A 22,615-nucleotide genomic window follows, 5' to 3' on the forward strand; every position below is an offset into this window, starting at 1 on the left:
CTTAAAAAAAAGGTAGTTAAATTCTTATTTAACACAAGTAAGTGAAAGGTAAGGGTTGTGGATCACATTCCCGATTTTCTCTTTTGATATCTGAAATACTTTGTTTATCAAAGTCCTGAACTTCAAGCTGAAAATGTATACAGTGCTGCCTTCTTATGACCTAAGTTACAGTAATAACAGACTCATTTAAAATCACTATAGTAATCTTTCACTTTCAAGAGATCAGAAATCTCTTTGTTGGATTCTCTAGAATCCAAAAAGAGACAACAGTGGAAAATAGTGTAAAGAAATGAAGTGTTTAATATGCAAATAAATAGACTGACATGTAACACAAAGGGAAGAAAACGCTGATCAATCATTTCATATCTACCACTGCTAAATAAAATAACAAGCTACTCAATGGCCAAAAGTGGGGTAATATACCGAGACATTTGTGCAAAGCAGGAAGTACTCCGATAGAGATGGTAGCCATCTCATCAGTGAAACAAAGAAGAAGTGTTCCCATTTGCTCTCACACAAAAACCTACCATCTGCCTCTGGGAGGAAAAGGGAGAGAAAAGTCAGGTTTGGGGGGGAGTGGAAGGCTGAGAGTACTCGGGAAGTTCAGATTACTTCAGAGACAGAAAATTTTCAATAAGACCATTCCTTGACTTCAGCCTACCACCTGGTATACAGCAAGTGTCATGATTTTCTCCCTTGAGGGCGTAACTGCCTGAGAATTTAAGTGAGCTAAAGAAAGAAAAAAGTTAAGAGTAGAAATGGGAAAGTTCATTTCCATGAACTTATATACTCATAGATCTAAATCTTTAAAAGATACATTCAACTACCAGCTACCTCTTAATTGTCTCCCATTTCACATTTGAGAGAACTAATTTATTACATAACATAAAAATTGGAGCATGACCAAAAAAAAAAGTCATCTTGAGAAGACTGTAGCAGTAGTGCAGAAAGAAGTAAAATATACCATTTTGCAATGAGAACAGAAATTGCTAGCAGCCTTATCTATAGGCACAGAGAGATTTTAAAAAAAAAAAAAAATTAAAAAAAACCCAAAGATTCGGAGGGGAATGAGAAATACAACTAGCCAGGGACATAAGCAACAACAACGGAAATCTGTGTATGATTGTCTTAAGGAGCAGGTACTTCACAGTTCTGATGAAAACACCACACCCAAAAAGGCCGAAACGTACAGTGCGTTCCTGGATACAGAATGACTGCAACCAGACTGAAATTAAATTTGTAGTATTCCATTAAAAGAAGAATTTGGAACCAAAAGACAATAGATCAACAAGTAGTAATACATCTACCTTGCTTATATTTTTTTAAGTCTAAAGGAAATGCATTCCAAAATATTTAAGAAAATAGAATGGTTTTGGTAGAAGGCTTAGTTTTTAGACACTCTGAAGAAGTTTCAGAAGACTGGAAAGGAGCACAGTACCTATACTTCAAGAGAGAAATGGAGTACTGATGGACCTAAAAACCAGTCAGACTAGCAGTACAAGCTGATTCAAGCGACTGAACAGTTATTAAAAAGTGAAGTGCTAAAGAACACACAATATGAATTTGTCAAGAATAAGTCACACCAAGCCAAATTACTTCTTTTTAGGCAGACTACCTAGCTTAGATAGCAAGAAAGCACATGGATTTAAGTCTTAGTGTTAGTAAGACTTCTGACATTTTGACATGTCATTTGGACACACACAAATATTTTAACTGGGTGACTGTACGTTTACATGGATGCACAACCACTTCAAGAAAAAAAGTTATTGTTAACTCAGTATCAGACTGAAAGAAAATTTCCAGTGGTATCCTGGCAGAGACTCTCATAACGCTGACACTATTCAATGGTTTTACTGATGACTCCGAAGAGAGGAAAAAAATCTGGAGGTCAGAAGTTCTGTCAGCCCTGAAGAATGAGAGCACTGAAAATCATCTTTATAAATTGAGTACTAGCTTAAATTGCTACAGAGTAAGTGACAGATGACAAGAATTCGGGGGGGGAATCAATGCAGAAATACAAAATAAAAATTACTCAGCTGTCACAGTATGAGGCATCAGAGTAGGCAACATCTTAAGCAAACATTCCAGCTCTATATTCCCCTAATTCAATGACTACATGTAATTGCTTAGCTGAAATAAGATGTATCCTCCTTTTTTAAAATCTTTTTTAAATGTTGTAAAGCTTTCAACTGCTTGGTAAAAAAAAGATAAAAATAAAAATAACTGGTGCCAGTGAAGAAGGGTTGTTATTCTCAAAAAAATGTCTAGTCTTTGATGGGTTTTTTTGTTTTATCGTGGTTTTGTGTTGTGTGGTCTTTTATTGGTGTCCTGGTTTTGGCTGGGATAGAGTTAATTTTCTTCCTACTAACTAGTATAGTGCTGTGTTTTGGATTTAGGATGAGAATAATGTTGATAACACACTGATGTTTTAGTTGTTGCTGAGTGGTGCTTACACTAAGTCAAGGATTTTCAGCTTCCCATGCTCTGCCGGGCGCACAAGAAGCTGGGAGGGGGCACGGCCAGGACAGCTGACCCAAAGTGGCCCAAGGGCTATTCCATACCATATGACATCATGCTCAGTATAGAAACTGGGGAGAGCTAGTCAGGGGGGAGTGATCACTGCTCAGGGACTGGCTGGGCATCAGTCAGCAGGTGGTGAGCGGTTGCATTGTGCATCACTTGTTTTGTACATTCTTTTATCATTATTATTATTTTCTCTTTCTCTGCTGTCCTATTAAACTGTCTTTATCTCAACCTACAGGTTTTACTTTTTTTTTTTCTGATTCTCTCCCCCATCCCATCAGGGGCAGGGGGAAGGGGAGCAAGAGGCTGTGTGGTACTTGGTTGCCAACTGGGGTTAAACCACAACAGTTGGGTTTGTTTGTGTTTTGTTGGTTTGTTTTTTGTTTTTATTTGGGTGTTTTATTTGTTTGATTTTGGGGTTTTGGTTTTGTTTTTTTTTTTACTCACTGCACAGGACTGAATAAAGTGAGCAAATAAATATTTCTTGTATTTTACCTCTTTAACAGGTTGATGTTTTATACAGAAGACTGAAGAGAAGCCAAGCTACATATTTTGTCTGAGAGCTAAAGAATTTAATACTTGCATCCCCTATAGAGTCTGACTTATTAAATAATTCATATTTTTCCACTGAACCAAGATGAATAAGCAGTCTTCAGAAAGCATTAACTGCCACTAACTATATAATTTAGGTAGACCATCCTATGGAAGCTGTATTTGCTTGCCAAAGATAATGGTTTTGCTTTTGCCCATTTCCTTCTAAATATTTACATAACGTTTAGAAAGTGTTCAACATTTGGACAATCTCCAGGGTTTTTTGAGACTTTTAAATTAATGTCTTTCTAAGAAAACACACAGGAAAAGGAAGGACTAAGGAGCCTTTTTTTTCCCCCCACTGCAATACAATGATCCAATGAAACTTTTATTCTGTTTGTAGCTTCATGTACAAGACCAATTTGTTCTACTAAATTTCAATCTCTTTTATAGATTTTTGCAAGATATACACACATGCAGGGAAACCCATCTTTAGATAACTGCAAAATCCAACTTCTTGAAACATTTAACTTCTGATCTATAAAAATACTGGAAGGTAACAAGTGTGTAATAATTTAGGTACTTGCCTGTCAAGTATCTCATATTCACTGTCAGATTTGTACAGTGCTATCAGCCTGGATTCCATCAAAATGTAAATCTTTTCTGTGGCATTATCTAGAATATAAAATAAAACAAAAAGTTACATAAATCTCAATTTAATACCCTCATTTGCACCATTATGAAACCTTTCAATTTATGCAAGATGGTATCATATTAACTATAAAACTGCCCAGAATAATCCTGCTGATCGACCACTAGTTTCCAGCTACTTCTTCCCCATATAGCCACTTAATGAACACTTTTCAAAAGTTAAGTTTAAACAGAAACCACAGGATGAAACCCAGTCCACTGATTTTCAGTGTGTTTTTTTGTTCGAGAGGAAGAAGTACCCTACCTTGTCTATTATCATTGTGCCAAAGAAAAGCAATTGAAAAGTTTCAGTATATGTAACTGAAAGAGGGAAACAATTGGAAAATGGACAATTACTACATAAAATCAATATTAATTAAGTTGACGTTAGGGGTAGCAATTGCACTTTATGCTGCCTTTCTCTATTCCAAACAATTTTATGCTTGGATTTCTTTTTAAAGGAAGTAAATACTAATAAAAAGTGAATTGTTACGAAGGAAACCCATTTTCTACCCCCAAATAACCCTGATCTCTTAACTTCAATGACAAATTTTATTCAGACTACTACCCTACCAACTTAGTCAGGGTCACTAACCCACCAGCAGGCTATCGGCCAAAGACATCCGAACCCAAGAACTCAGCACCTCAGGCAGGTGTAGGTGTTATTTCTGAAAGTACTCAGCAACTCTTTTTGAGATGATCAACCTTACGTAAAAACCTTTGAAAACCAAAACATATTTTGTTCTCTCTTAAAACAAAGAAAACCCCAACACCTGGAGTTCACTGTAAAGGCCTCTGCAACTTCTCATGTTTAATATCACCTAAGGCACACATTAGATTCACGTGGCTATGTTGGATCTGGAAATTGGCATTTTTTTTACTCCAGATTAAATGCCATCATTAATTTGAATATCTCCCCCACCCTCCCTTTTTTTTTTTAAAACATACACTGTAAAGTCAGAAAAGGTGAGCAGTTTGGGAGAACCTGAAAACAGCAATGCAAGAAGTAGTTTTAGCCAAATTCCTGCTTACTTTTTAATTTAAATTTAAAAAAAGGGGAAGATTTTGTAGATCAAGATATAATTAAAGACAACTGCATTTCAAGAATAAAATAAATTCCTTTCCTAAGTGAAAAGGAAGACACATCATAACATACTCCATTGCCAACTGAAAAAAAAAAAAAAAAATGGAACTGCAAACCCTGGAAAACTACTTGAAGCAGTAACAAGAAAAGTAACAGCTTTAGGCACCCTACATGGTCTGTTGCACACAATTCCTGAAATGCTGGGTGCTCTCATGGAAGAGATTACCTTATGGTACAAATTTTTTAGTCAGGCACAACCAACTGGTCCCTGAGTAAGCCAAGGCACTTGGTCAAATGTACTCTTACATTGGCAACCACAGTATATACCTTGCCTTACATTTGTGCTAAAAAACCACACTTCAGCGAGGTTGAGACTAGCATGTGACATCTTGGATCTGTTACGGGTCAAGAGTAGAGAGACATTCAGTTACTGCAACTTAGCTGTCATATAGCAGTAACTTGTTCAGGAGTCTGAGCCCCAAGAAAGGAGGGAAGAATAAAAGCTGGGGACACCCAGTCACGCTTCTCTGTCTCTCAAATATAGTGTGACTTTAAGAACACAGATAAACCAGTCACTCTTGTTCTTTATTTCACCTATCAATATTTTTTAGGGAACACTCCTCACAATGTATGTAAAATAAAAAGACCACAGCAGTGGTCTTCTAACAGCAGTTAGAAATCGTCAGCCACATAGGAAGTAAATCTCATCCTTCAAAATAACACTGATCCGACCCCAGCAAAGTGCTATAAATTTAGCATAAAACAGTCTATTGCACAAAATATAAGTACATATTCACAGGCACTGAAGAAAGAAATCTTCATTATATGTCACCTTCAGTTAACACTTGCCTCTCAATTTTACATATTGCAATTCTGGATTCACGCAAAGGGCCAAATTACTAGGCAAGGTCCAAGGAGTAGTAGTCCAAGCAACAAGAGAAACACTTGCATCTTCATCCAGTGGGAAGCTCACAATCACTGAAGGATCTTGAACATCCTTAAAAACAAGATAAAGTCAAAGGGGGAAAAAAGGGGGGGGGGGGGGCACGGGGGTGTGTGTGGAGAGAGGCTTAATGCATGTATTAGCGAGAAAATACAAATATAAGAAGTAGTAACTATTACTGCCATCCACCAAAACCTATCTTGCAACTTGTCTAGTTCATCACTGTAGGGTAGAAGGTGACATGGCAGCATAAGAAAGCTTGAAGAGAACACCAATCGCCATGTTCCTCCATTATACCAGTGCAAGCTGTGAGTCCGACACAGCCACAGGGTTAAGAATTCGGATTAGCAGTGAGATTTTGGGAATTAGCTGCCAAAACACCAAAGAGAGCTGAGTGCCAGTTCCCTCAGGTACCTCTTATAATCCCGTTTTGGAAGTTTATAATCAATCTCAACTGTCAAGAACATCAGCAGCTTCTCAGATACTGCTACACACAGCCTTTTCCCACCTTTTCCTCTAGAGTCAGGGAGCAGGAAGAATAGCTATCACTTAAGATGATGCATTTCATATTAAGAAGTTGTTGTTAACAAGGAAAAAAAGAAGTTTTGGGTACTTAGAAACAAAACTATGTCAATATTTAAGAGTACAAAAATCTCAGGGAAGGAGACCTTGGTCAGCCACTCTATAAAACTTTGCCTCCAACTGAGTCAAAAGAATCCCCTGAAAACAAGTTTTTCTTTCAGACATGTACAATCCTATTCAGTTGCTTCACATATTATGAAAAGCAGATTGAAAAAGCAATTCTAATCTTGCAAATGTAAAATTTCACTATTAATTTTAAATGCCAAACAAAAATGGGTGTCACGCACACAGACCCTAAACACATGAATAGGTCCCATCCCCCCATCATTTCTAGTGCAAGGCACTCTGGTCTCCGTCCAGCATCATGGGACAGTTAACAGCATCATGGGACAGGCAGCTATTTATGTCTGAGCTGCTCCAGAGGGAATTTTCTGTGAACATCTGGTGCAGTCAACAGTAAAACATAAATATTACATAACTCTCGAACCACGCTCAATACGAAGCAAAGATTGAGCTATAACTACAGTTCTGTCTCTACCAATTGTTAAACAACACTGTAGGCTATTCACTTCATTTTCTGAAGCACTAAGTTGACCAGGTAGATAAAAACAACTGGCAAGCCATAAAAAAGCCATAAAAAGGCTGCCAAGTAATGGCATTGTGTAATATTCTATGTGTTCGCAAAATTATGCCTGCTTTAATCTAAAGACAACATTTCTTCAGTTAAATGTAATATGAGCTGCTGACATAGTTTTCTCAAGTGTACATGAGACACCTAACTCAGTTCCTAAACATGCTTCTTGTGTCCTGTTTCTCATGATTCGTGTCTGTTTCTCGCAGGATCGATAAACAGAAGCCAAAGCCTGCTTTCCACAGTGAGAAGGATAACAGCTGCCTTACACCCAGAAATGACTGGTCTCGCCAAGAATAAATCATGTCAGCTTACAGACCCTCAACATTCCGATCTTCAAAATACCACCTCTAGCAGACAAAAAAGATAATTTTTGCATGAAGTAGCAGAGCAGCATCCACACACACACACTCTACTGGTTCTAGAGTAAGAAATAGCATCTAAATATTTCATTAAGACTCAAGAAGAGAAAACAGCTTTGCTCTATGGAAAGGGGTGCACACACACACACACAACCAAAACACAAACCACCCACAGTCTTTGTTCAAAAAAAAGCTCATTAATCTGAGCCTATATGAAATGTCAGTTAATAAGTACGAGCAAAGTAATTATTTCAGTTGTCAGACAGTCACAAATATTGAGATATCTTTGCAGGTCTCACTTTCTTAAATCACACTTTGTTCTTCAGTATGGTCAATTACCCCTCAGCAATACTGAAAGCTCTAGTATCTGTGGACTGCATTGTACTACAAATCTATTTAAACATTTGTTTTAAAACCACTATTTTTGGCCAGCAAATTGGCCTTTTTTTAGGCAAGATGTAAAAAAGACCAGATGTACAATTTGTGCTAGCTCTCTGCTGTAACAACATAAGTGAAAGATTTATGATATAAGGATATGGAGTCCTGGATGAGGACTAGAAAGGATACAAAATCTCTGTCCACAAACTAACATGCAATTTGGAAAACTGGGACGCAAGTTCTGCCTTCACATACGAGAACACATGTTTGTTGCAAATGAGAAGCTGCACCTACTAGATCTAGTCATTCATTTTTAAAGGAACATCTTATAAAACACAGTATACCATGCATTATATTAGGTAAAACATTTCCTGGAATTTCTCAATCTAAATTAATGGTTCTTAGAAGAGCTATTATCCTACTGTGCTACAACCAAACACAGTCTTTGAAAATTCTTATTAATCCCCTCACAGGAGATTTCAACTCTGCCAAGGACCTTCCTCTTTTCAGATCTGCACACACAGGGACAGCTGCACCTCTCCCCTAAGTATTTACCATAAAAACCCAACACAGTGCAATACTCATCTTGAGAGCCCAAAAAGGAAGTGAGAGTAATTTACCAGACTAAAACAAAGTATGTACTTTATATATACGTAAGTAGTAACTAAGAAGAACAGGGAAGAAGGCTGACATCAAGTGATCCAAACAAACACAGCAAAATATAATAAAAACTAACCCATTTACCTAAATTTTTACTATCAATTTGGAGTGTAATAATATGCTTATGTACCACCAAGCAAAAAACCACTAAGGCTTTCCAAATCCAAACCGAAGACAATAGAGAAATCTGATTGCAATATATAATGTACACATATACTGACTTACCTTGTAATTCTGATGGGACTCAAAGTTTGACAGTGGGGTGTTGCATGCAGTTGAAAAAGGCATGACCTTAACACCTCTGTACACCAGTCCTTTGTCATACAGCTGTTTAAAAACCCACCTGGAAGTAAACAAGGAACATGGAATAGCACTTGGTGTTTCAAATTTAATAAATCAACTGCAAAATGGGGTTCTTCTCTAGCTGGAGTGTCATTCTGAATGACACTTTTTTTAAACAATCAATCAACAACTAAAGACAATATTTGCAAGTCAAAGGAAAGAGATAAATTGATTGCAAGTGTATTTCTGGCTGATTTTTAGCTTTAGCTGATTCTACCAGCTTGGTTTTCCATGCACTGACTGCAGAGCACATAGTATTTAAATGAAACACAAATCCGTATTGCTGATTAATCTTTCTCAAATTTCTTGAATACAAAGACGACCTGAAATTTGAGCTATTAACAAGGCTGAAATCAGTCATAATTTAGAGAGAAGATGTGTAGTGACATGGCTGCTCGCTTATCACATGATCTTGAGCACCTACTACAGCAACCAGTGCTACAGAAGAGAGACAGATACAGGTTAGAGATACCTGCAGCCCACCCCAAGTAAATCCTGACAATCTGAAGAGCATTTTTCACAAGAGGGCACAGCTAACCATGCAAAGTAACGAACTCAGTTTTATGATGCCACAATTTACATTAATATTCTCCTTTATTAGCTCATCTCACTCTGGACTCCGTTCCTGTCCAAGATCACAGTCTCACATCAAGCTTTAACTCTGTTTATGAAATCTTCAATATAGCCTGTAGCATATTTGGATCCTTACATCTTCTTGAAATAATCAAGACAGCACATGACATTACAATATGACAAATTGAGTCAATGCTCAAAATGAACAGAAGCTGGAAGAGACATATACTTCACATAGCAACTTATCAGGTGTCCACATGATGGACAAAACCCTACGTTTCTCTGTATCTGAATAATGCAGGGTTTGCCAAAGGATCATCAACATATATCAGCTTATCAGGTCTTCACTGACTTCCACACTTAGTGGTACAGTCTGCAGGTTGGCTACCTTGCAAGTAAAGGCAGGAGAGGACAAGCCTTAAGTAATCATGCCAAATTCAACTGAAAAAAAATAAAAATAAAAAATCAGAGTTTCTGCAGAGTCTGGTAATTTCAAATTCCACATCCAAATTGTTAAACACTGCTGACTTTAAAAACTCCTTTACTCAAACTATGTTTTCAAACCATCCTGATCACTTTTCTGGGTCCCTTTCCAGACAAATAGCTCATTGCTAAGCAACCAACCCCATCCTGGCAAGCAGCACTTTTCCCTGCAGGCTGTCATTTTGTGCTTGAGAATCTGGACCTGTACTTAAGTCAGTGTCTTGCCTTCTATGTTTGAAATCATAACCTTCAAGACAAAACGCAAGTAGACTATCGCACTGATTTGTATCTGCAGCCTGAAACAAGAACATCAAAAGATATGCACTGGCCTGTCGTCATGGAAGTCATACAGTACCTTAATCAGAAGAATTATGACCCTGCAGATCAAACAGTTGGAGAAAATACAGATTGTCATATGGACAAGACACATAATCGACTCAATTCCTCCATGGGAGTCTAGTAAAAGTCAAAAATCTCCTATGCGTAGTCACTAACATCAGAAAAATTAAATAATCTGAACTCTAAGATGGATAAAGCCTAAGAGACCCTCAGCAGCATCAGGTTCTGCCACGGAACAGTGAAACCCAGAAGTCTTTCAGAGCTCTGCACTCCAACAAAGGTGGCTTACCTTACACATACAACTCAAAAATAACTGAGTCAAGCTGTGGCTGCCTGACCCCTAACCCAAATTCGAAACATATCAGTGAGCACATCTGTTTGTAAAACAGAGACTGTATCAACTTAAACTTGCATAAATATAAATCAGTCTTTTATAAAAATGATTTGTGAATATAGTTTCATCAGCTTTCAGCATATACATTTGAGCTGGCTAATTGCAGAAGTTTTCATGCAAGTTAAAAAAAAAAACCCAACATTTTAAATGTATGCTTACCATCTCAGAGCATAATTAATGCAGACTGTGACAAGTGACAGCATTTATACTGAAGGTGTTCTAGTTGCCTTTCAAAAACAGTTAACTAAAATATCTATAGAAAAAAGCCCCACTTTATCTCTACTTTCTAAAGAACACTGCCTACTAACAGCATAGAAGAAAACTACTCAGAGAAACACTGAATATTTAATTCAGCTGTAAATATAACTGTAAACTTCAGGAAAGGTGAACACGGGATGGAACTATCAAGTTAAAAATCCAAGCCAGCATCTCCCTCTTGTGGTAATTCTGCCCTATTGCAAAGCAAGTGCTCCCCAGTTGTTCCACTGCTGAGCAAAAAGATGGGCTTTCAAACCACATCATTCTTCAGAGCTCCCATTACAGTTCGTAATGACCACTCATTTGTAGTTTCTCATAACCCCTACTCTCAGACAACCATTCCAACATAATAAGTAGAATTGTGATTGAGTCAAGACTACTGCTTGATGCAGTAAGCCTCAATATCACTACAAAAAACTGTTCTGTTACCTTGAAAAACACCCAACTGGTTTCCTTAACAAGAAAGCTTCTGAGAACAGTTCTTGTGTGACCATCAGAAATGCACAGGAGGTGACTCCCAAAGAGCTTCCTGCTAGCAGCACTGCCCACCTAAAACAAAGCAACTGCTAAAGATGAACCTAGCTCTAAGAGTCACTTACAGGTGGATATCATGTTTTGCTTAAAAATTCAACACATGATATTTTAGCCAATAACCTATCAAACCGTGTTTCAACCCTTAGGTTTGCAAAATGTTGGCAATTTGCAAGAAAGAGGCTTGGGTTTGTAAGCCAAAACAAACTGCAGTCCTTTCTGAAAGAAATAAGCTAACAAAACCACAGAGCTCCTTTTCTACTGACAAACAGAAAAAGTTTGTTCACAGAAGTTAGAAATCAAACCCTGTTCCCCTAATTCTGCTATGTTTCTCTTCAAACGTAAATAAATTTAGTTGCATCCTCTTGGCTGTGGGAGCAGTACTTACATATTCCTTTACTGAAGAAAAACAAGGTTAGGCAAAAGGTGATCTCAAGAGGCATATTTCAGCCACTTGCTAACAGAGAATCTGGTCCCTAGAGATGCAAGGTAGTTTTATCTTCTAAAAAGCATGACACAAACTGAAAACACACATTTGTTGTTCCTAAAGTGCCATGAGGGGATGATACAACTGGTTCAAGCCCAGTCAGTAACCAAGACTGTGAGTTACTGACTCCATAGGCATAACTTCGAAAAAATTACAACTTTGCTACAATATTCGTTGATCCAAGTCACATAAACACCATGCAAACACCACATGGATATAATAAAAGTCCTACAAAGGGAGTTTTTGCCTCCAAAAGATACTGAATCAGTCAATGCAATATTCAAAACACCCTTGGCATCCCACACAAAATCCAACATCCCACAGTATCCCCTAGCAGATGCAATATGAAGTTGCTCTCTTCAAACATGTACATTCACTTCACATTGAAGAGAAGGATTTGATCTTAGAGCTTCTCAAGTTCTTAATGCCATTCCTTCGGGGTATCAAGGGATTTCAAGTGATCAAGTGGTTCTGTTTGCAATGACTCAGTATCTAAGGGTTTTCTAAAGGTTTGAAAACTCCTAGTTTTCCAGAAAATGAAAGTACTCATTACTAATATTGAGAAATTATTTTCAAGCTCATATAAAGTGCTTTTCCCCCTTTTTTTATTTTTAAAGAAAAAAACCCCAAGAATTATAAACTCAATCACTGACAAAGGCTAAAAGTAAGGTGGGCAAAACATTACGACAGCAGGGTCTAGAAATGTACAATTTCAACGTATCCATGGTAGTATAGATAAATGAAGAAAATTACTGCTGTGTGACCTAGTATGAGTTCATGTCAAGACAAAATGACAATTTAACAGCTCTGGAGAATTTAAAAAAACAAACAAAACCAAAAAAACCCAAAAACACAAACACCACACTATGTAAAAAGCCCTGTCATCTACACAGTTCAGCAAGCAGACTGCATCCAAACAGCACTGTAAGCAGCAGAGATTCTGAGAAAAGGTTCTCCTGTGACTCATGAGCAACACTTGAAAGACAAGATGAAATCAAAAAGAAAGCAACAATCAAAAACATGCATGGGGATGAAAACAGGAAAAAAAAAAAAGGAAAAAAGACTACTCAAACAACACTGGACAAGAGTCAAAAAAGCATAAACATAAGAGGAACATTAAGTTCAATAACCAACACAGACAGCCTGTCTTTAGAATAGCATCTTTGAAAGACACCTTCATAAGAAAGACGGGAAAAGCATTTGTTCTGGGGCATACGAACCCTAAGTACAGAAGTTGTCAAGTCTTATGTTCAACTACCAGTGAAAGCTTTAAAATCCCAGCATATAGAGATCATTCTGCTCCAGGTCTACCCTCCAAGCTCTCAACTAGCAAGAGCGAGGGGATTTCCTGATGTAATCTTTGGATCAGTGTGTTGAATGATTCTGGATCAAGCCAGAAGCACAAAATACCTGTACAGCAGAAAATATAAATATCTAAACTGATGCCAGACTTACCCAAAGATCATCCAACTAAGTAGGAGTTCAGTGTATTCCTCCTTCAAAATACAGGTGAGGACATAAAACAACAAGGACTGGAATTGTAAGAAGATAACAAGGGGACTAGAGCACTAAGTGCACAAAAGAAATAAAAGTATGAGAAAAAATGGAGACAGCCAGTAGAAAAATGGACAAAACAGATTTCTTATGAACAGTATCTCTCTAGAGAATCATTAAAGAGTCACGGAATACAAAAATTGCAATAGTGATTCCTATTAGGACCCAGAGATCTGTTGTTCTGAAATTATTCTGGTTTAGTTCCGGATAAACTCCACATACAGAAAAAAATGAAGTCAGAAAACAACTTTAATTGCTTACACAGAAAAGAAAAAACAACAACATAACAATCCAGTTGCTTTGATCTTTACAACAAACCAGGCCACCTCTCAATGGGGAGTCCCCATTCACTTTCTCACTGAGAAGGGCTAAGGCAGCTGGACACTGACATTTAGTGACAGAGCTCATATTGAGAATACAGAGTACGAAAAAAGCGTCATGCCAAAATGAAAACGAAGCTACACGTAGAGAGTCAGGCAACCCACGGCAAATGTTCCAGCTTCAGGAGCTACCTACAACGTCCTCAGCTGCAGCCTAGAAGGAATGCGGTGGCACCCCAAGCCTGACGCTGCTACAGAACACTGAAGGGCAGGGCTGCGAGGCCAAAGGCCACACCTGGTAAGGACGGAAAGAGAGGTCCCCTCTTAATAACAAACCGAAAAGGAAAACTGAAGCTGGACCAACTGGAGGGAAGGCAGAAATGGACAAGAAGCCCCATCACCAAAGAGAGCTCCATACTGCATTTCCACAGCAAACAGCAGGTTTCAGTATATAGCCATGATCTCAAACATGTGAAGTACCAATTTTCTACCGTAACTTGGAATGTTTTTCTTTCTCTCCCCACCGACTATCTAGTGTTATCACAAAAGGACTCAAAGAGTATCTTCTTAGGGTACAGAAGTAGCTAAGAAGTGTTTCTGCCACCTGTGGTTTCACACCATACAAGCAAGTCTTTCAAAACATACACGGAGCTGTCAACTGTTTTTAAAATTGAATTATGCTCAGGCTACAATTGCTAAATTTAGCCGCTAGATGGTGACAGAAAGCCATTTAACTAACCCTAAAGCTGTGCACAGGAGAAAATTAAAATCCCTAGTCATCAGACCCAGAAACATGCCACAGCTCTGACGGCAGAGCTATTCCCCTCCTCTCCTCAGCACTTCACAGACTGTTTCCTCAGTGGCCAGGGAGAACTGTTCTTGAGGTGCAGACTCACAGCCGGCCTAAGAACTATGTAATAAGGCAGTACATGAAGACAGTAATTTACTAGTTGTTTTCTTCCCAAAGCTTACTTCTTTCAGACCAACTGTAGATCAGTAAAAAGTTTAAGATCACATCAAACTGCTCTCAATTTCACTGTATCTGTCTCATGAGCTCATAGACAAAAAAAAAAAAAAAAGAATATATTGCACATTTGTTCCATGCTAGCTCAAGAATGTCATTCTTGTACTATTTTCTGTGAACGACACATTTTCATTGAGATTCAAGCTGGCTGCAGGATGGAAATCCAAGTTCTACAGAATTAGAACTTAAAAGTTCTATTTAAGTTATTTAAGACATGAAGAGTTGACTATATCTTCACATGAGAAACCATTGCAGTATCACCACTTAATGACACCAACATTCAACATTCCCCTGAAAAATTCTGCCAGGATGCCACAATCTTATCATTGGATGAAGTTTTGTTCTAAGTCAAAAGTTAGCAGGCTGAAAATTCATTCTACTCTGTCAGCCACCATATGGCACAGCACCAAAATGCTTACAAAAGCAGCCATTTCCAACAAATCTGTTATAAAATATGAAAAAGAATGCTCTCTAGCATCCTGAGCTTGTACAGTATCTCTACAAAACAAGATAATATTAATAAAACATATATTCAGTGTCTGAGTCCTAAAATATTTCAAGTCTAAGTAATTTGGATGAAATCGGTCACCACTGGAAACAACATTTATCACAAGTACTACATTAGCTTACTGAACTCAGCATAAACATAATGGATGAAAACATCACATTTCATAGAAAACTAGAAATTCCAGTTGAGACCACTCCAGAACTGCAACCCTCAGGAAGAACTAGAGACAAAAAAAAAAAAACAACCACCAACCTAAACAGATAGGTTTAGCTGATTAAAAGACTAAAGACAAAATCCTGACCATATTTTAACCACAAAATCCATGGTTGCCATGCTTGCTACCATTATTATTATCACTGGTTTTTTTCTGGCCCTAAGAGCAGTCTTCTACTCCCACAGGCAGAACAAAAAAAAAAAAAAAAAAAAAAAACACCAAACCACACAAAACAAAACAAAGACAACGACAAAAACACTGGACAGGCCGATATGGTCACCAGGCTACAGTCAATGCAGAAATGAATCTGCAGTTTCTCTTTCATACCTAGCTGGACACTAAAGTTTTCAAACTTTTTTTTTTAATTTAAAAGGAACTCGTATTTAAAAAAAAAAAATCAAATCAATCTTAAGAGAAGCACACTGGAATCTACCGTTCAAATTAACGCTCCTAATGGACACAAAATGTAACTTTAATAACACAGATTTTCAATTTGATGATTGCCTAGGTAATGATCTGATTTTTTGAAAAATTGTACATTATCCTGTCAAAAGCACTACTGTAAGTACAGGTACAGTGCTCTCTTTAAGCATTATCTCCCTTAGCCTTGAAACGGGCATCCCACATTCTTTTCCCATTCCCCTCCTCCATCCACTCTATGCAAACACCGGTGGTTCCACCTTCTGTTCTACCGGAGAGCAAGCTGGCGATGGCATTGTAACATGCCCCTCCAAGACTTAGAACACTTTCCAGAAAACCCAATTTTTAAAAACAGACTTTTAAAAATGTATTTCATTACATGATTACACAGAAAATTAGTAGCATCAGGAAGCAAAAAAAGTACAAAATTAAGAGGTTGTCTGCCTACATACTTCCTGAAATCTCATACCACAGAGATTTCAGATCCAAAGTTTATCTTTTAGAGTCTGTATCCAAAGCAAGCACTAGAGGAGGTAACCTCTGTAAGCCAGGTGAAAGACCAGAAATTTTCTTTCAAAGGGGAAAAAAAAGAAAAAACAAAAAACAACCCACAAGAAAAGGCTTGGGCTGTTGAGAGAAACCCTGCAGCTAGTTCAAGTTTGTTTTTTAAATGGTCCTTGGAAGATGCTAGTTAAACAGGATTTAAGGTGCCACTAAGTATTTTTATAACTTATAAAAGGAAGGTTTCTTGTCAGTCTTAGCTTTATCATTATGCAGGGTTTCTTCAGCTAAGTTAGTTAAACATCTGCTCCCTTCCCACTGTCTTCTCAATGCTCACTGAAAACTCACTGGCACTTCAGCCCTCTACAATGGCTTCAGAGATATCTAGAAGTTCTGCCAATCCTTTATCATAACTATATGTAACCAACTATACAATTAAAGACTATTAGTAAAACTAATATTAAAGAACATCAGTAATACTTTAATATGCATATAATTGGCTTTTTGATGGCTTTTTGTCAGCATATACTCTGCTAAACCTCTCCCTGCAATTCACCTTGTAATTCTGTCACCTGAAGGACATGATGTTGCCATTTCTTCTCTGTGTTAGGTCAATTTGATTATCCTTAACCTATAAGGTTGTCTTGTCTTTTGGAATTCCAACAGTCACCCTGAATACATTGCCAAAATACCCGAACTTTACTTAGCTCTGCACCAGGAGTCCAAGACAGTTGTCAAACTATGCTGCCAAGAAAAAGATAACAGCAGATTCCCAGCCTCTAAATTCAGGCTTGAAGAAGAGGTTTAGAGCTAAACTGTGTTTGGATAGTTTGCCCATTTGCAGCTGACAGTGTGAAGAACATCAAGAATGTAGAGATATAATGTAATTTCCTAAACCAAGCAAGGAACATATCAGTAGATCTTCAGAATTGCTTTTTAGTTGACATGGAGCAGTAAGATTTCATGGCTCACTAAAAGCAGTACTGTTGTACTTTATTTTGAAAAACCCTACTATCCTGAAGAAGAAAAAAGTAGGTCAATTAATTCCCAATTAAATCAAGAGATTTCACATCACTTTAATTACTTTGCCTGCTCTTTATCTGAATTTGGCATGTTTCAAAATGGTTCTAGTGATATATAGACCAACACATGTTTACAATAATTGAAGCCTTCTTAACATTTCAAATTCATAAAGCATATATGCAATGTATATAAGTTAACTTACCACACAGACTCCATGAACTCAGGATAAAGAGTTTTATAGTCATTTTCAAAATCAATCCAGCGTCCTAATCTGGTAACGCTGAACTGTTAAAAAACAAACACACAGATTGAAAGGCATCTTAACATTAAAGATCATGATACATTTCCAATATTTATTCTGTAAAACAGCTTGATTTTTAAGTGTAGTGTTTGTCTCATATCAATGAAACACATCTATGAAATATTTTAGCCTGATAATAGTTCCAAACAGTGTATTTAAACAGGCAAAAATAAGCAAAGAATGAAACCATGAACATAATTGTTTAGAACCAAGGTCATACAACAGGCAAATGTGTTCAACACTACTAAACAGAAGTGGTGGATCATTTGGATCATTCATCAAATAGAAATGGTGGATCATTCAAGGTTCAGCCAAAGTTCAAATGCCTGAAAATTGCTTTTGATTACAGTGGTCTTGCGCCTATTTTTAAAACTACTCGTTGCAGGGATAGTCGAAATTCAGAACACATAGTCTATCAGCTTTCAGTTATATGAAAACATGATGTAATTTGAAGACAAAGAAATGCTGAAAGAAATGGATATGTCACAAGAAGTTATCAAAACTATTTCAGGGCCAACTGCCTTCTTTGACTTCCCAAAGCTACGACAGGGCTGCCAAAGACCACAAGACTGACAGGTGTTAGTCCCTGTCTCAGGACAGATTATGGTCACATCCATTGGCACAGAATATGAAAACTAATGAGTAATAAGCTAACTATGGGATTCACTTGGACAAGTGGTACTCTCCTCCTAATTTCACAGCTCTCAGAACCCCTAGCTCTGCAAATAACCAAGCCCAGAGACACCTGTCCCGACACTGTTAGACACAGACCATGCTGAATGTCAAACTAGTAAAGCGAAAACAAAGCAAATGAATTCTCTCACCTCTATATTTTCACATAACACCTGAGCTCCTGAAATAGATCAGTTTTGATTCTGACCTTTAAGCCACTCTGATATTCCACTATTAAGATCCAAAGCCTAGGACTGATTAGTACAAGGATCCACAAAGTTGGAGTATCATGTTTGGTCTCAGCACTGAAAGATCTTACACACCCAAGGAACCGTATGTATCTTTTCTTAAGGTTCAAACACTTGCTAGCCACTCCAGACAGAAAATAAACACTATCTCCAATAGGAATGTTGGGAATTCCTCTCCTAACACTATCCCAAAATATTTGAATTTATTACCAGCCAAATCACAAACCAGATATTTAAGCGAATTTCATTATTTTCATTAATAATCTAGAATATATGTCTGTGTGTGGAAATACACATATACACATGCACAAGTTTATGCACAAAACAAAATACAAAATCCATTTACCATACAAAAGACTAAGTATTTGGACTAATCAGCACTGCAAAAATAACAGTTGCTGAAGACACAGCAACTTAAAAGGAAGAACTATGGAAAAAAAAACATGAACCAGAATGAATATTTTTATTTTGATTTCTAAAAGCAACAAAGAATCATTGATGATGTTTTTGAAATACAAAATTTCAGAGTATAGATGAATGATTGTATATTTGAAAAAAACAAACTCTGTGCTTTTCATCCAGCCACTCGCTTAAATTTAGGCCACAGCTATTCTAACAAAGGCAGCTGTAGTTTCTTCGGATACTGGCCATAACTTCAAAATGCTCCCGAGGGTAAGAGGCAAGTGATACTCAGATAAGAAATTGCTATTTCAATCAAAAGGAATATAGCAGGACTGGAGAACATGGCGATGAGGTAGAACAGCTTCTGCATGAGGAAAAACTAAAGAATTAGAACTATTCTGCCTAGAAAAAGAAACAACTGATGGTGAAGATAAAGGTTAACTAGAAACCATGATATTATAGAAGAACTACAGTTCTTCAAACTACATATAGGAATGCCTTGATACAGACTGTTTAGAGGCCATCAGTATACCTACATTCAAAATGTAGCTAGATAAATTCATGAGGGAAAAAGTCTGTTAGGGATTATAAACTAGGGGGGAAAAAAAATTGAAGATCCTTTGGCCTAGGAAGGCCTTGTGCCACAAAGGCTGAAAAAATATGGTTTGTTCTTCCATTCTTCCTTTGGCACTTGCTATTGCATGCTGTCACTAATACAGTGGCATGGCTAGGAAAGCACCTGGGCCACTCCTCAGCTCTAAAAAGCCATAGAAAAGAGTCATCACTTCACAGACATATCAGACTGACAGCAAATACAAAGTATTGGGCTAAATGTACTTTATTCTAGCTACACAGCTAAGGACAAAAAGAAGGAGCATCAGGTTCTATGCACAAGATGACTATTATTCAGAGTTAGAAGAAAACCTGTGCATCTCTTAAGAAAATATCTAATCCATCTACTTGGAACAGCTCCCCAACCTCAAGAGTGCACAGACCAATGCTCTCCTTATCGATATATGCATGGGATGCAAAGTTTAGACCAATATTCTCTTGGAAGACTGAGGGTTTACCCACACGTATTCTGACACCAAATCAAATGCTAGAACTTCTGCTGTTCCAGAGCTACAAGCTATAGTCCTACACTCTGGCAATGAAAAGACTGAAAAGTAGGGGGGCAGAAAAGCAGGGAGGTTAATGTGCATTTCCTTTTTTGGTTCCATTTGAAAACCAAAGTCAGACCTTACTTTCAATTTTCTATACAAGAGAAGAGGAAGAAAGAGATAACTTGTTCAGTGTATCTATGAGATGTTCAATGTATCTAGTTAGACACTTTGAGCTCCAGGTTACCTTAAAGTAACCTTCTCTTCACATCACAGCAGTCTCCCTGTTCTGAGCCACAATGTTGTTCTTTTTGTTCCCCTTTCAGGATCATCAGCGAGAAACACAGTAGCTAAAGACAAGAGATTTATGCACATAATCAAATAGAAGGATGAAGTTCACTCTGGCTGAAAAACTTCTGCACACATACAATTAGAAATGTACAGCAGAATATGCACTGAGTGTTTACCTACCTCCCATTCCTTTGAGTATCTCATCACAATTCCTCTGCACTGGTTGTTATATTCTTCAATTCCCATCTTCGCCACGTCCTCTGGCCCTTTAATGCCTAAGGTCTTGTCAATCTCATATTCCTGGAGCATTGAAAACAACCAGACAAAAAACCCAGGCTGCTGTCAAAAGCTTTCAGGATTTCTCTGGATAGTTTATTTATGTTGTATGCATTCTAGTGAGGCTAAAGGGCCTCCTTTATCCTTTTGAGATTTCATGAGTACTGCACCTGAACTAAGCAGATATTTCAAAGGATAACCCTGGTGTGATTGTTTCTTCACTACCTTTAGAAAATTTAAAAAAATACATACCAAATAAATACATGTTTATAGTAATGCACAGAGTGCCTGGAGAAGGGCAGGTGACGAGTAGGGAGCACCTGAAATCACCACACACGCAAAAGCCAGAGCAACACACTGGACAAAGAACTTCCATTTCTCTTTAGCAAGAAAGCCGGGCATAAGAGCAACAGAAACGTGATTGATAAGCATGTAACAACATGGAAAGAGGAACCAACAGAAATATCTGTAGGCAGATTTATTACACATACCACAGGTAAGCCATGGCAATCCCAGCCAAATCTTCTGTCAACATGAAAACCACTCTGATGAGCAAATCTGGTTACTATGTCTTTAATGGTTCCTGCAAGAATATGGCCATAGTGCGGAAGCCCAGTAGCAAATGGAGGGCCATCATAGAAGTTAAACCTACAACACAAGACAAGAATCTTAATTAAATCAAAAACTGAGCATCAAATCTTCGAACAGGATAAGTATATCTGTATGCTTATGCTTCTTATGTCTTACTAGGACAACACCAATTTCCTCCTCTTCTATTATCAGTCAGCACAGGTATCACGTTGGCAGTGGGACTAAAGGGAACATTTCAACTCATTCAGTTCCTACTGATTGCCAGTTCTACCAAGATTACTATTGCAAATACCAGCATGCTGCTCCACAGCTGACAGACATAGGAAAGAGTTATCCTTGCTTACCTGCAGATTTCTTTTATAAACACACCAAGTGGGATTACTACTGTTTGTACACTGTTGATTCTTCACAAAGTGAAATATAAATGGTAACTGGCATGACAGCAACATTAGCCAAGACTGCTATCTGCAAAGGCAGCAGCTGTTGTTAACAGGACTGAGGCAAAAAAAAGTAATTACAGCTAAGCCAACCTTGCATTGTCACACACAGTTGCTACAGCTTTTAGCAGATTCTTACCTAGGTCTATTCTTTGATTGCTTTAGGCATTCCTGGAAACAATTGAGATTTTTCCACAGCTCCAATATCTTCTCTTCCTCATTTGGAAAAGTTATGTTTTCTGGAACTTGCTGAACCATTCTTTTCCAGCAACGACCAAGCAGACAAAAGAAAATACATATTGAACAGAAGTGAGAAAAAAATGACTTTGCAAATACAATTTATTCTCTTACAAATCCATATCACCAAGCCACATCTCAGTTTTTCAAAGACCCTGATTCAGTGTAGGCATGGAAGCAAGCACTATATTCTAAAAATAGCCTAATAATTTTGACAGACTAGCACCAAAGTTTTGTAACAGGAAAAGGATCCTCCATGCACTCAGCTATGGTCATTCATTTTTATTATGCTTTTATTTTTGTTTCCAATAGTAAGCAGTCAAAGGGCAAATTATTTTTTTTATTACAAGTTTGGGGTTTGGTTTTTGGGGTTTTTTTTTTAGAAAAAGTTTCCAAGTTCAAACTGACCTTTCAGCACCAGTTTGTGAACTAGTGAGACTTGCTTTAAGTGCAGGAACTAAAACTAGTGAAGAAGAGGCTACTTTTCACTGTACATCTATTCCTACCATTTAAAGGTTTAAAACAGCATTTTCCCGTCTAGCTAGGCCACCATTCTCAGATGCTCCTAAAAGCAGCTAGGCTTCATATAGCACAGTTGAAACACATTGCAATGAAAGATGAACATGTGGGGAAGAATTCAAACAAACACATGAGGAAAAAGGCCAAAGACCTCAGCTGTGCATCTTGAAAAGCTCTAACTTCCAG

The 22,615-nt window shown here is 37.6% G+C and overlaps 1 protein-coding gene across 1 annotated transcript in view; it reads right to left on the minus strand.

The window, feature by feature from the left end:
- Positions 1-22,615, minus strand: part of IARS1 (isoleucyl-tRNA synthetase 1) — a 112,789-nt gene that overhangs the window by 84,801 nt on the left and 5,373 nt on the right. The window contains exons 3-9 of the mRNA XM_075514391.1: positions 21,813-21,932; positions 21,137-21,293; positions 20,550-20,669; positions 17,558-17,640; positions 8,610-8,727; positions 5,678-5,825; positions 3,642-3,729 (exon numbers count right to left, since the gene is read on the minus strand). Coding sequence (XP_075370506.1) covers positions 3,642-3,729; positions 5,678-5,825; positions 8,610-8,727; positions 17,558-17,640; positions 20,550-20,669; positions 21,137-21,293; positions 21,813-21,931 — 833 coding nt within the window. The 5' untranslated portion in view covers position 21,932. The remainder of the gene's footprint in view (positions 1-3,641; positions 3,730-5,677; positions 5,826-8,609; positions 8,728-17,557; positions 17,641-20,549; positions 20,670-21,136; positions 21,294-21,812; positions 21,933-22,615) is intronic.

Source organism: Mycteria americana, chromosome 11 (assembly GCF_035582795.1).
Source record: "Mycteria americana isolate JAX WOST 10 ecotype Jacksonville Zoo and Gardens chromosome 11, USCA_MyAme_1.0, whole genome shotgun sequence".
NCBI lineage: Eukaryota > Metazoa > Chordata > Aves > Ciconiiformes > Ciconiidae > Mycteria > Mycteria americana.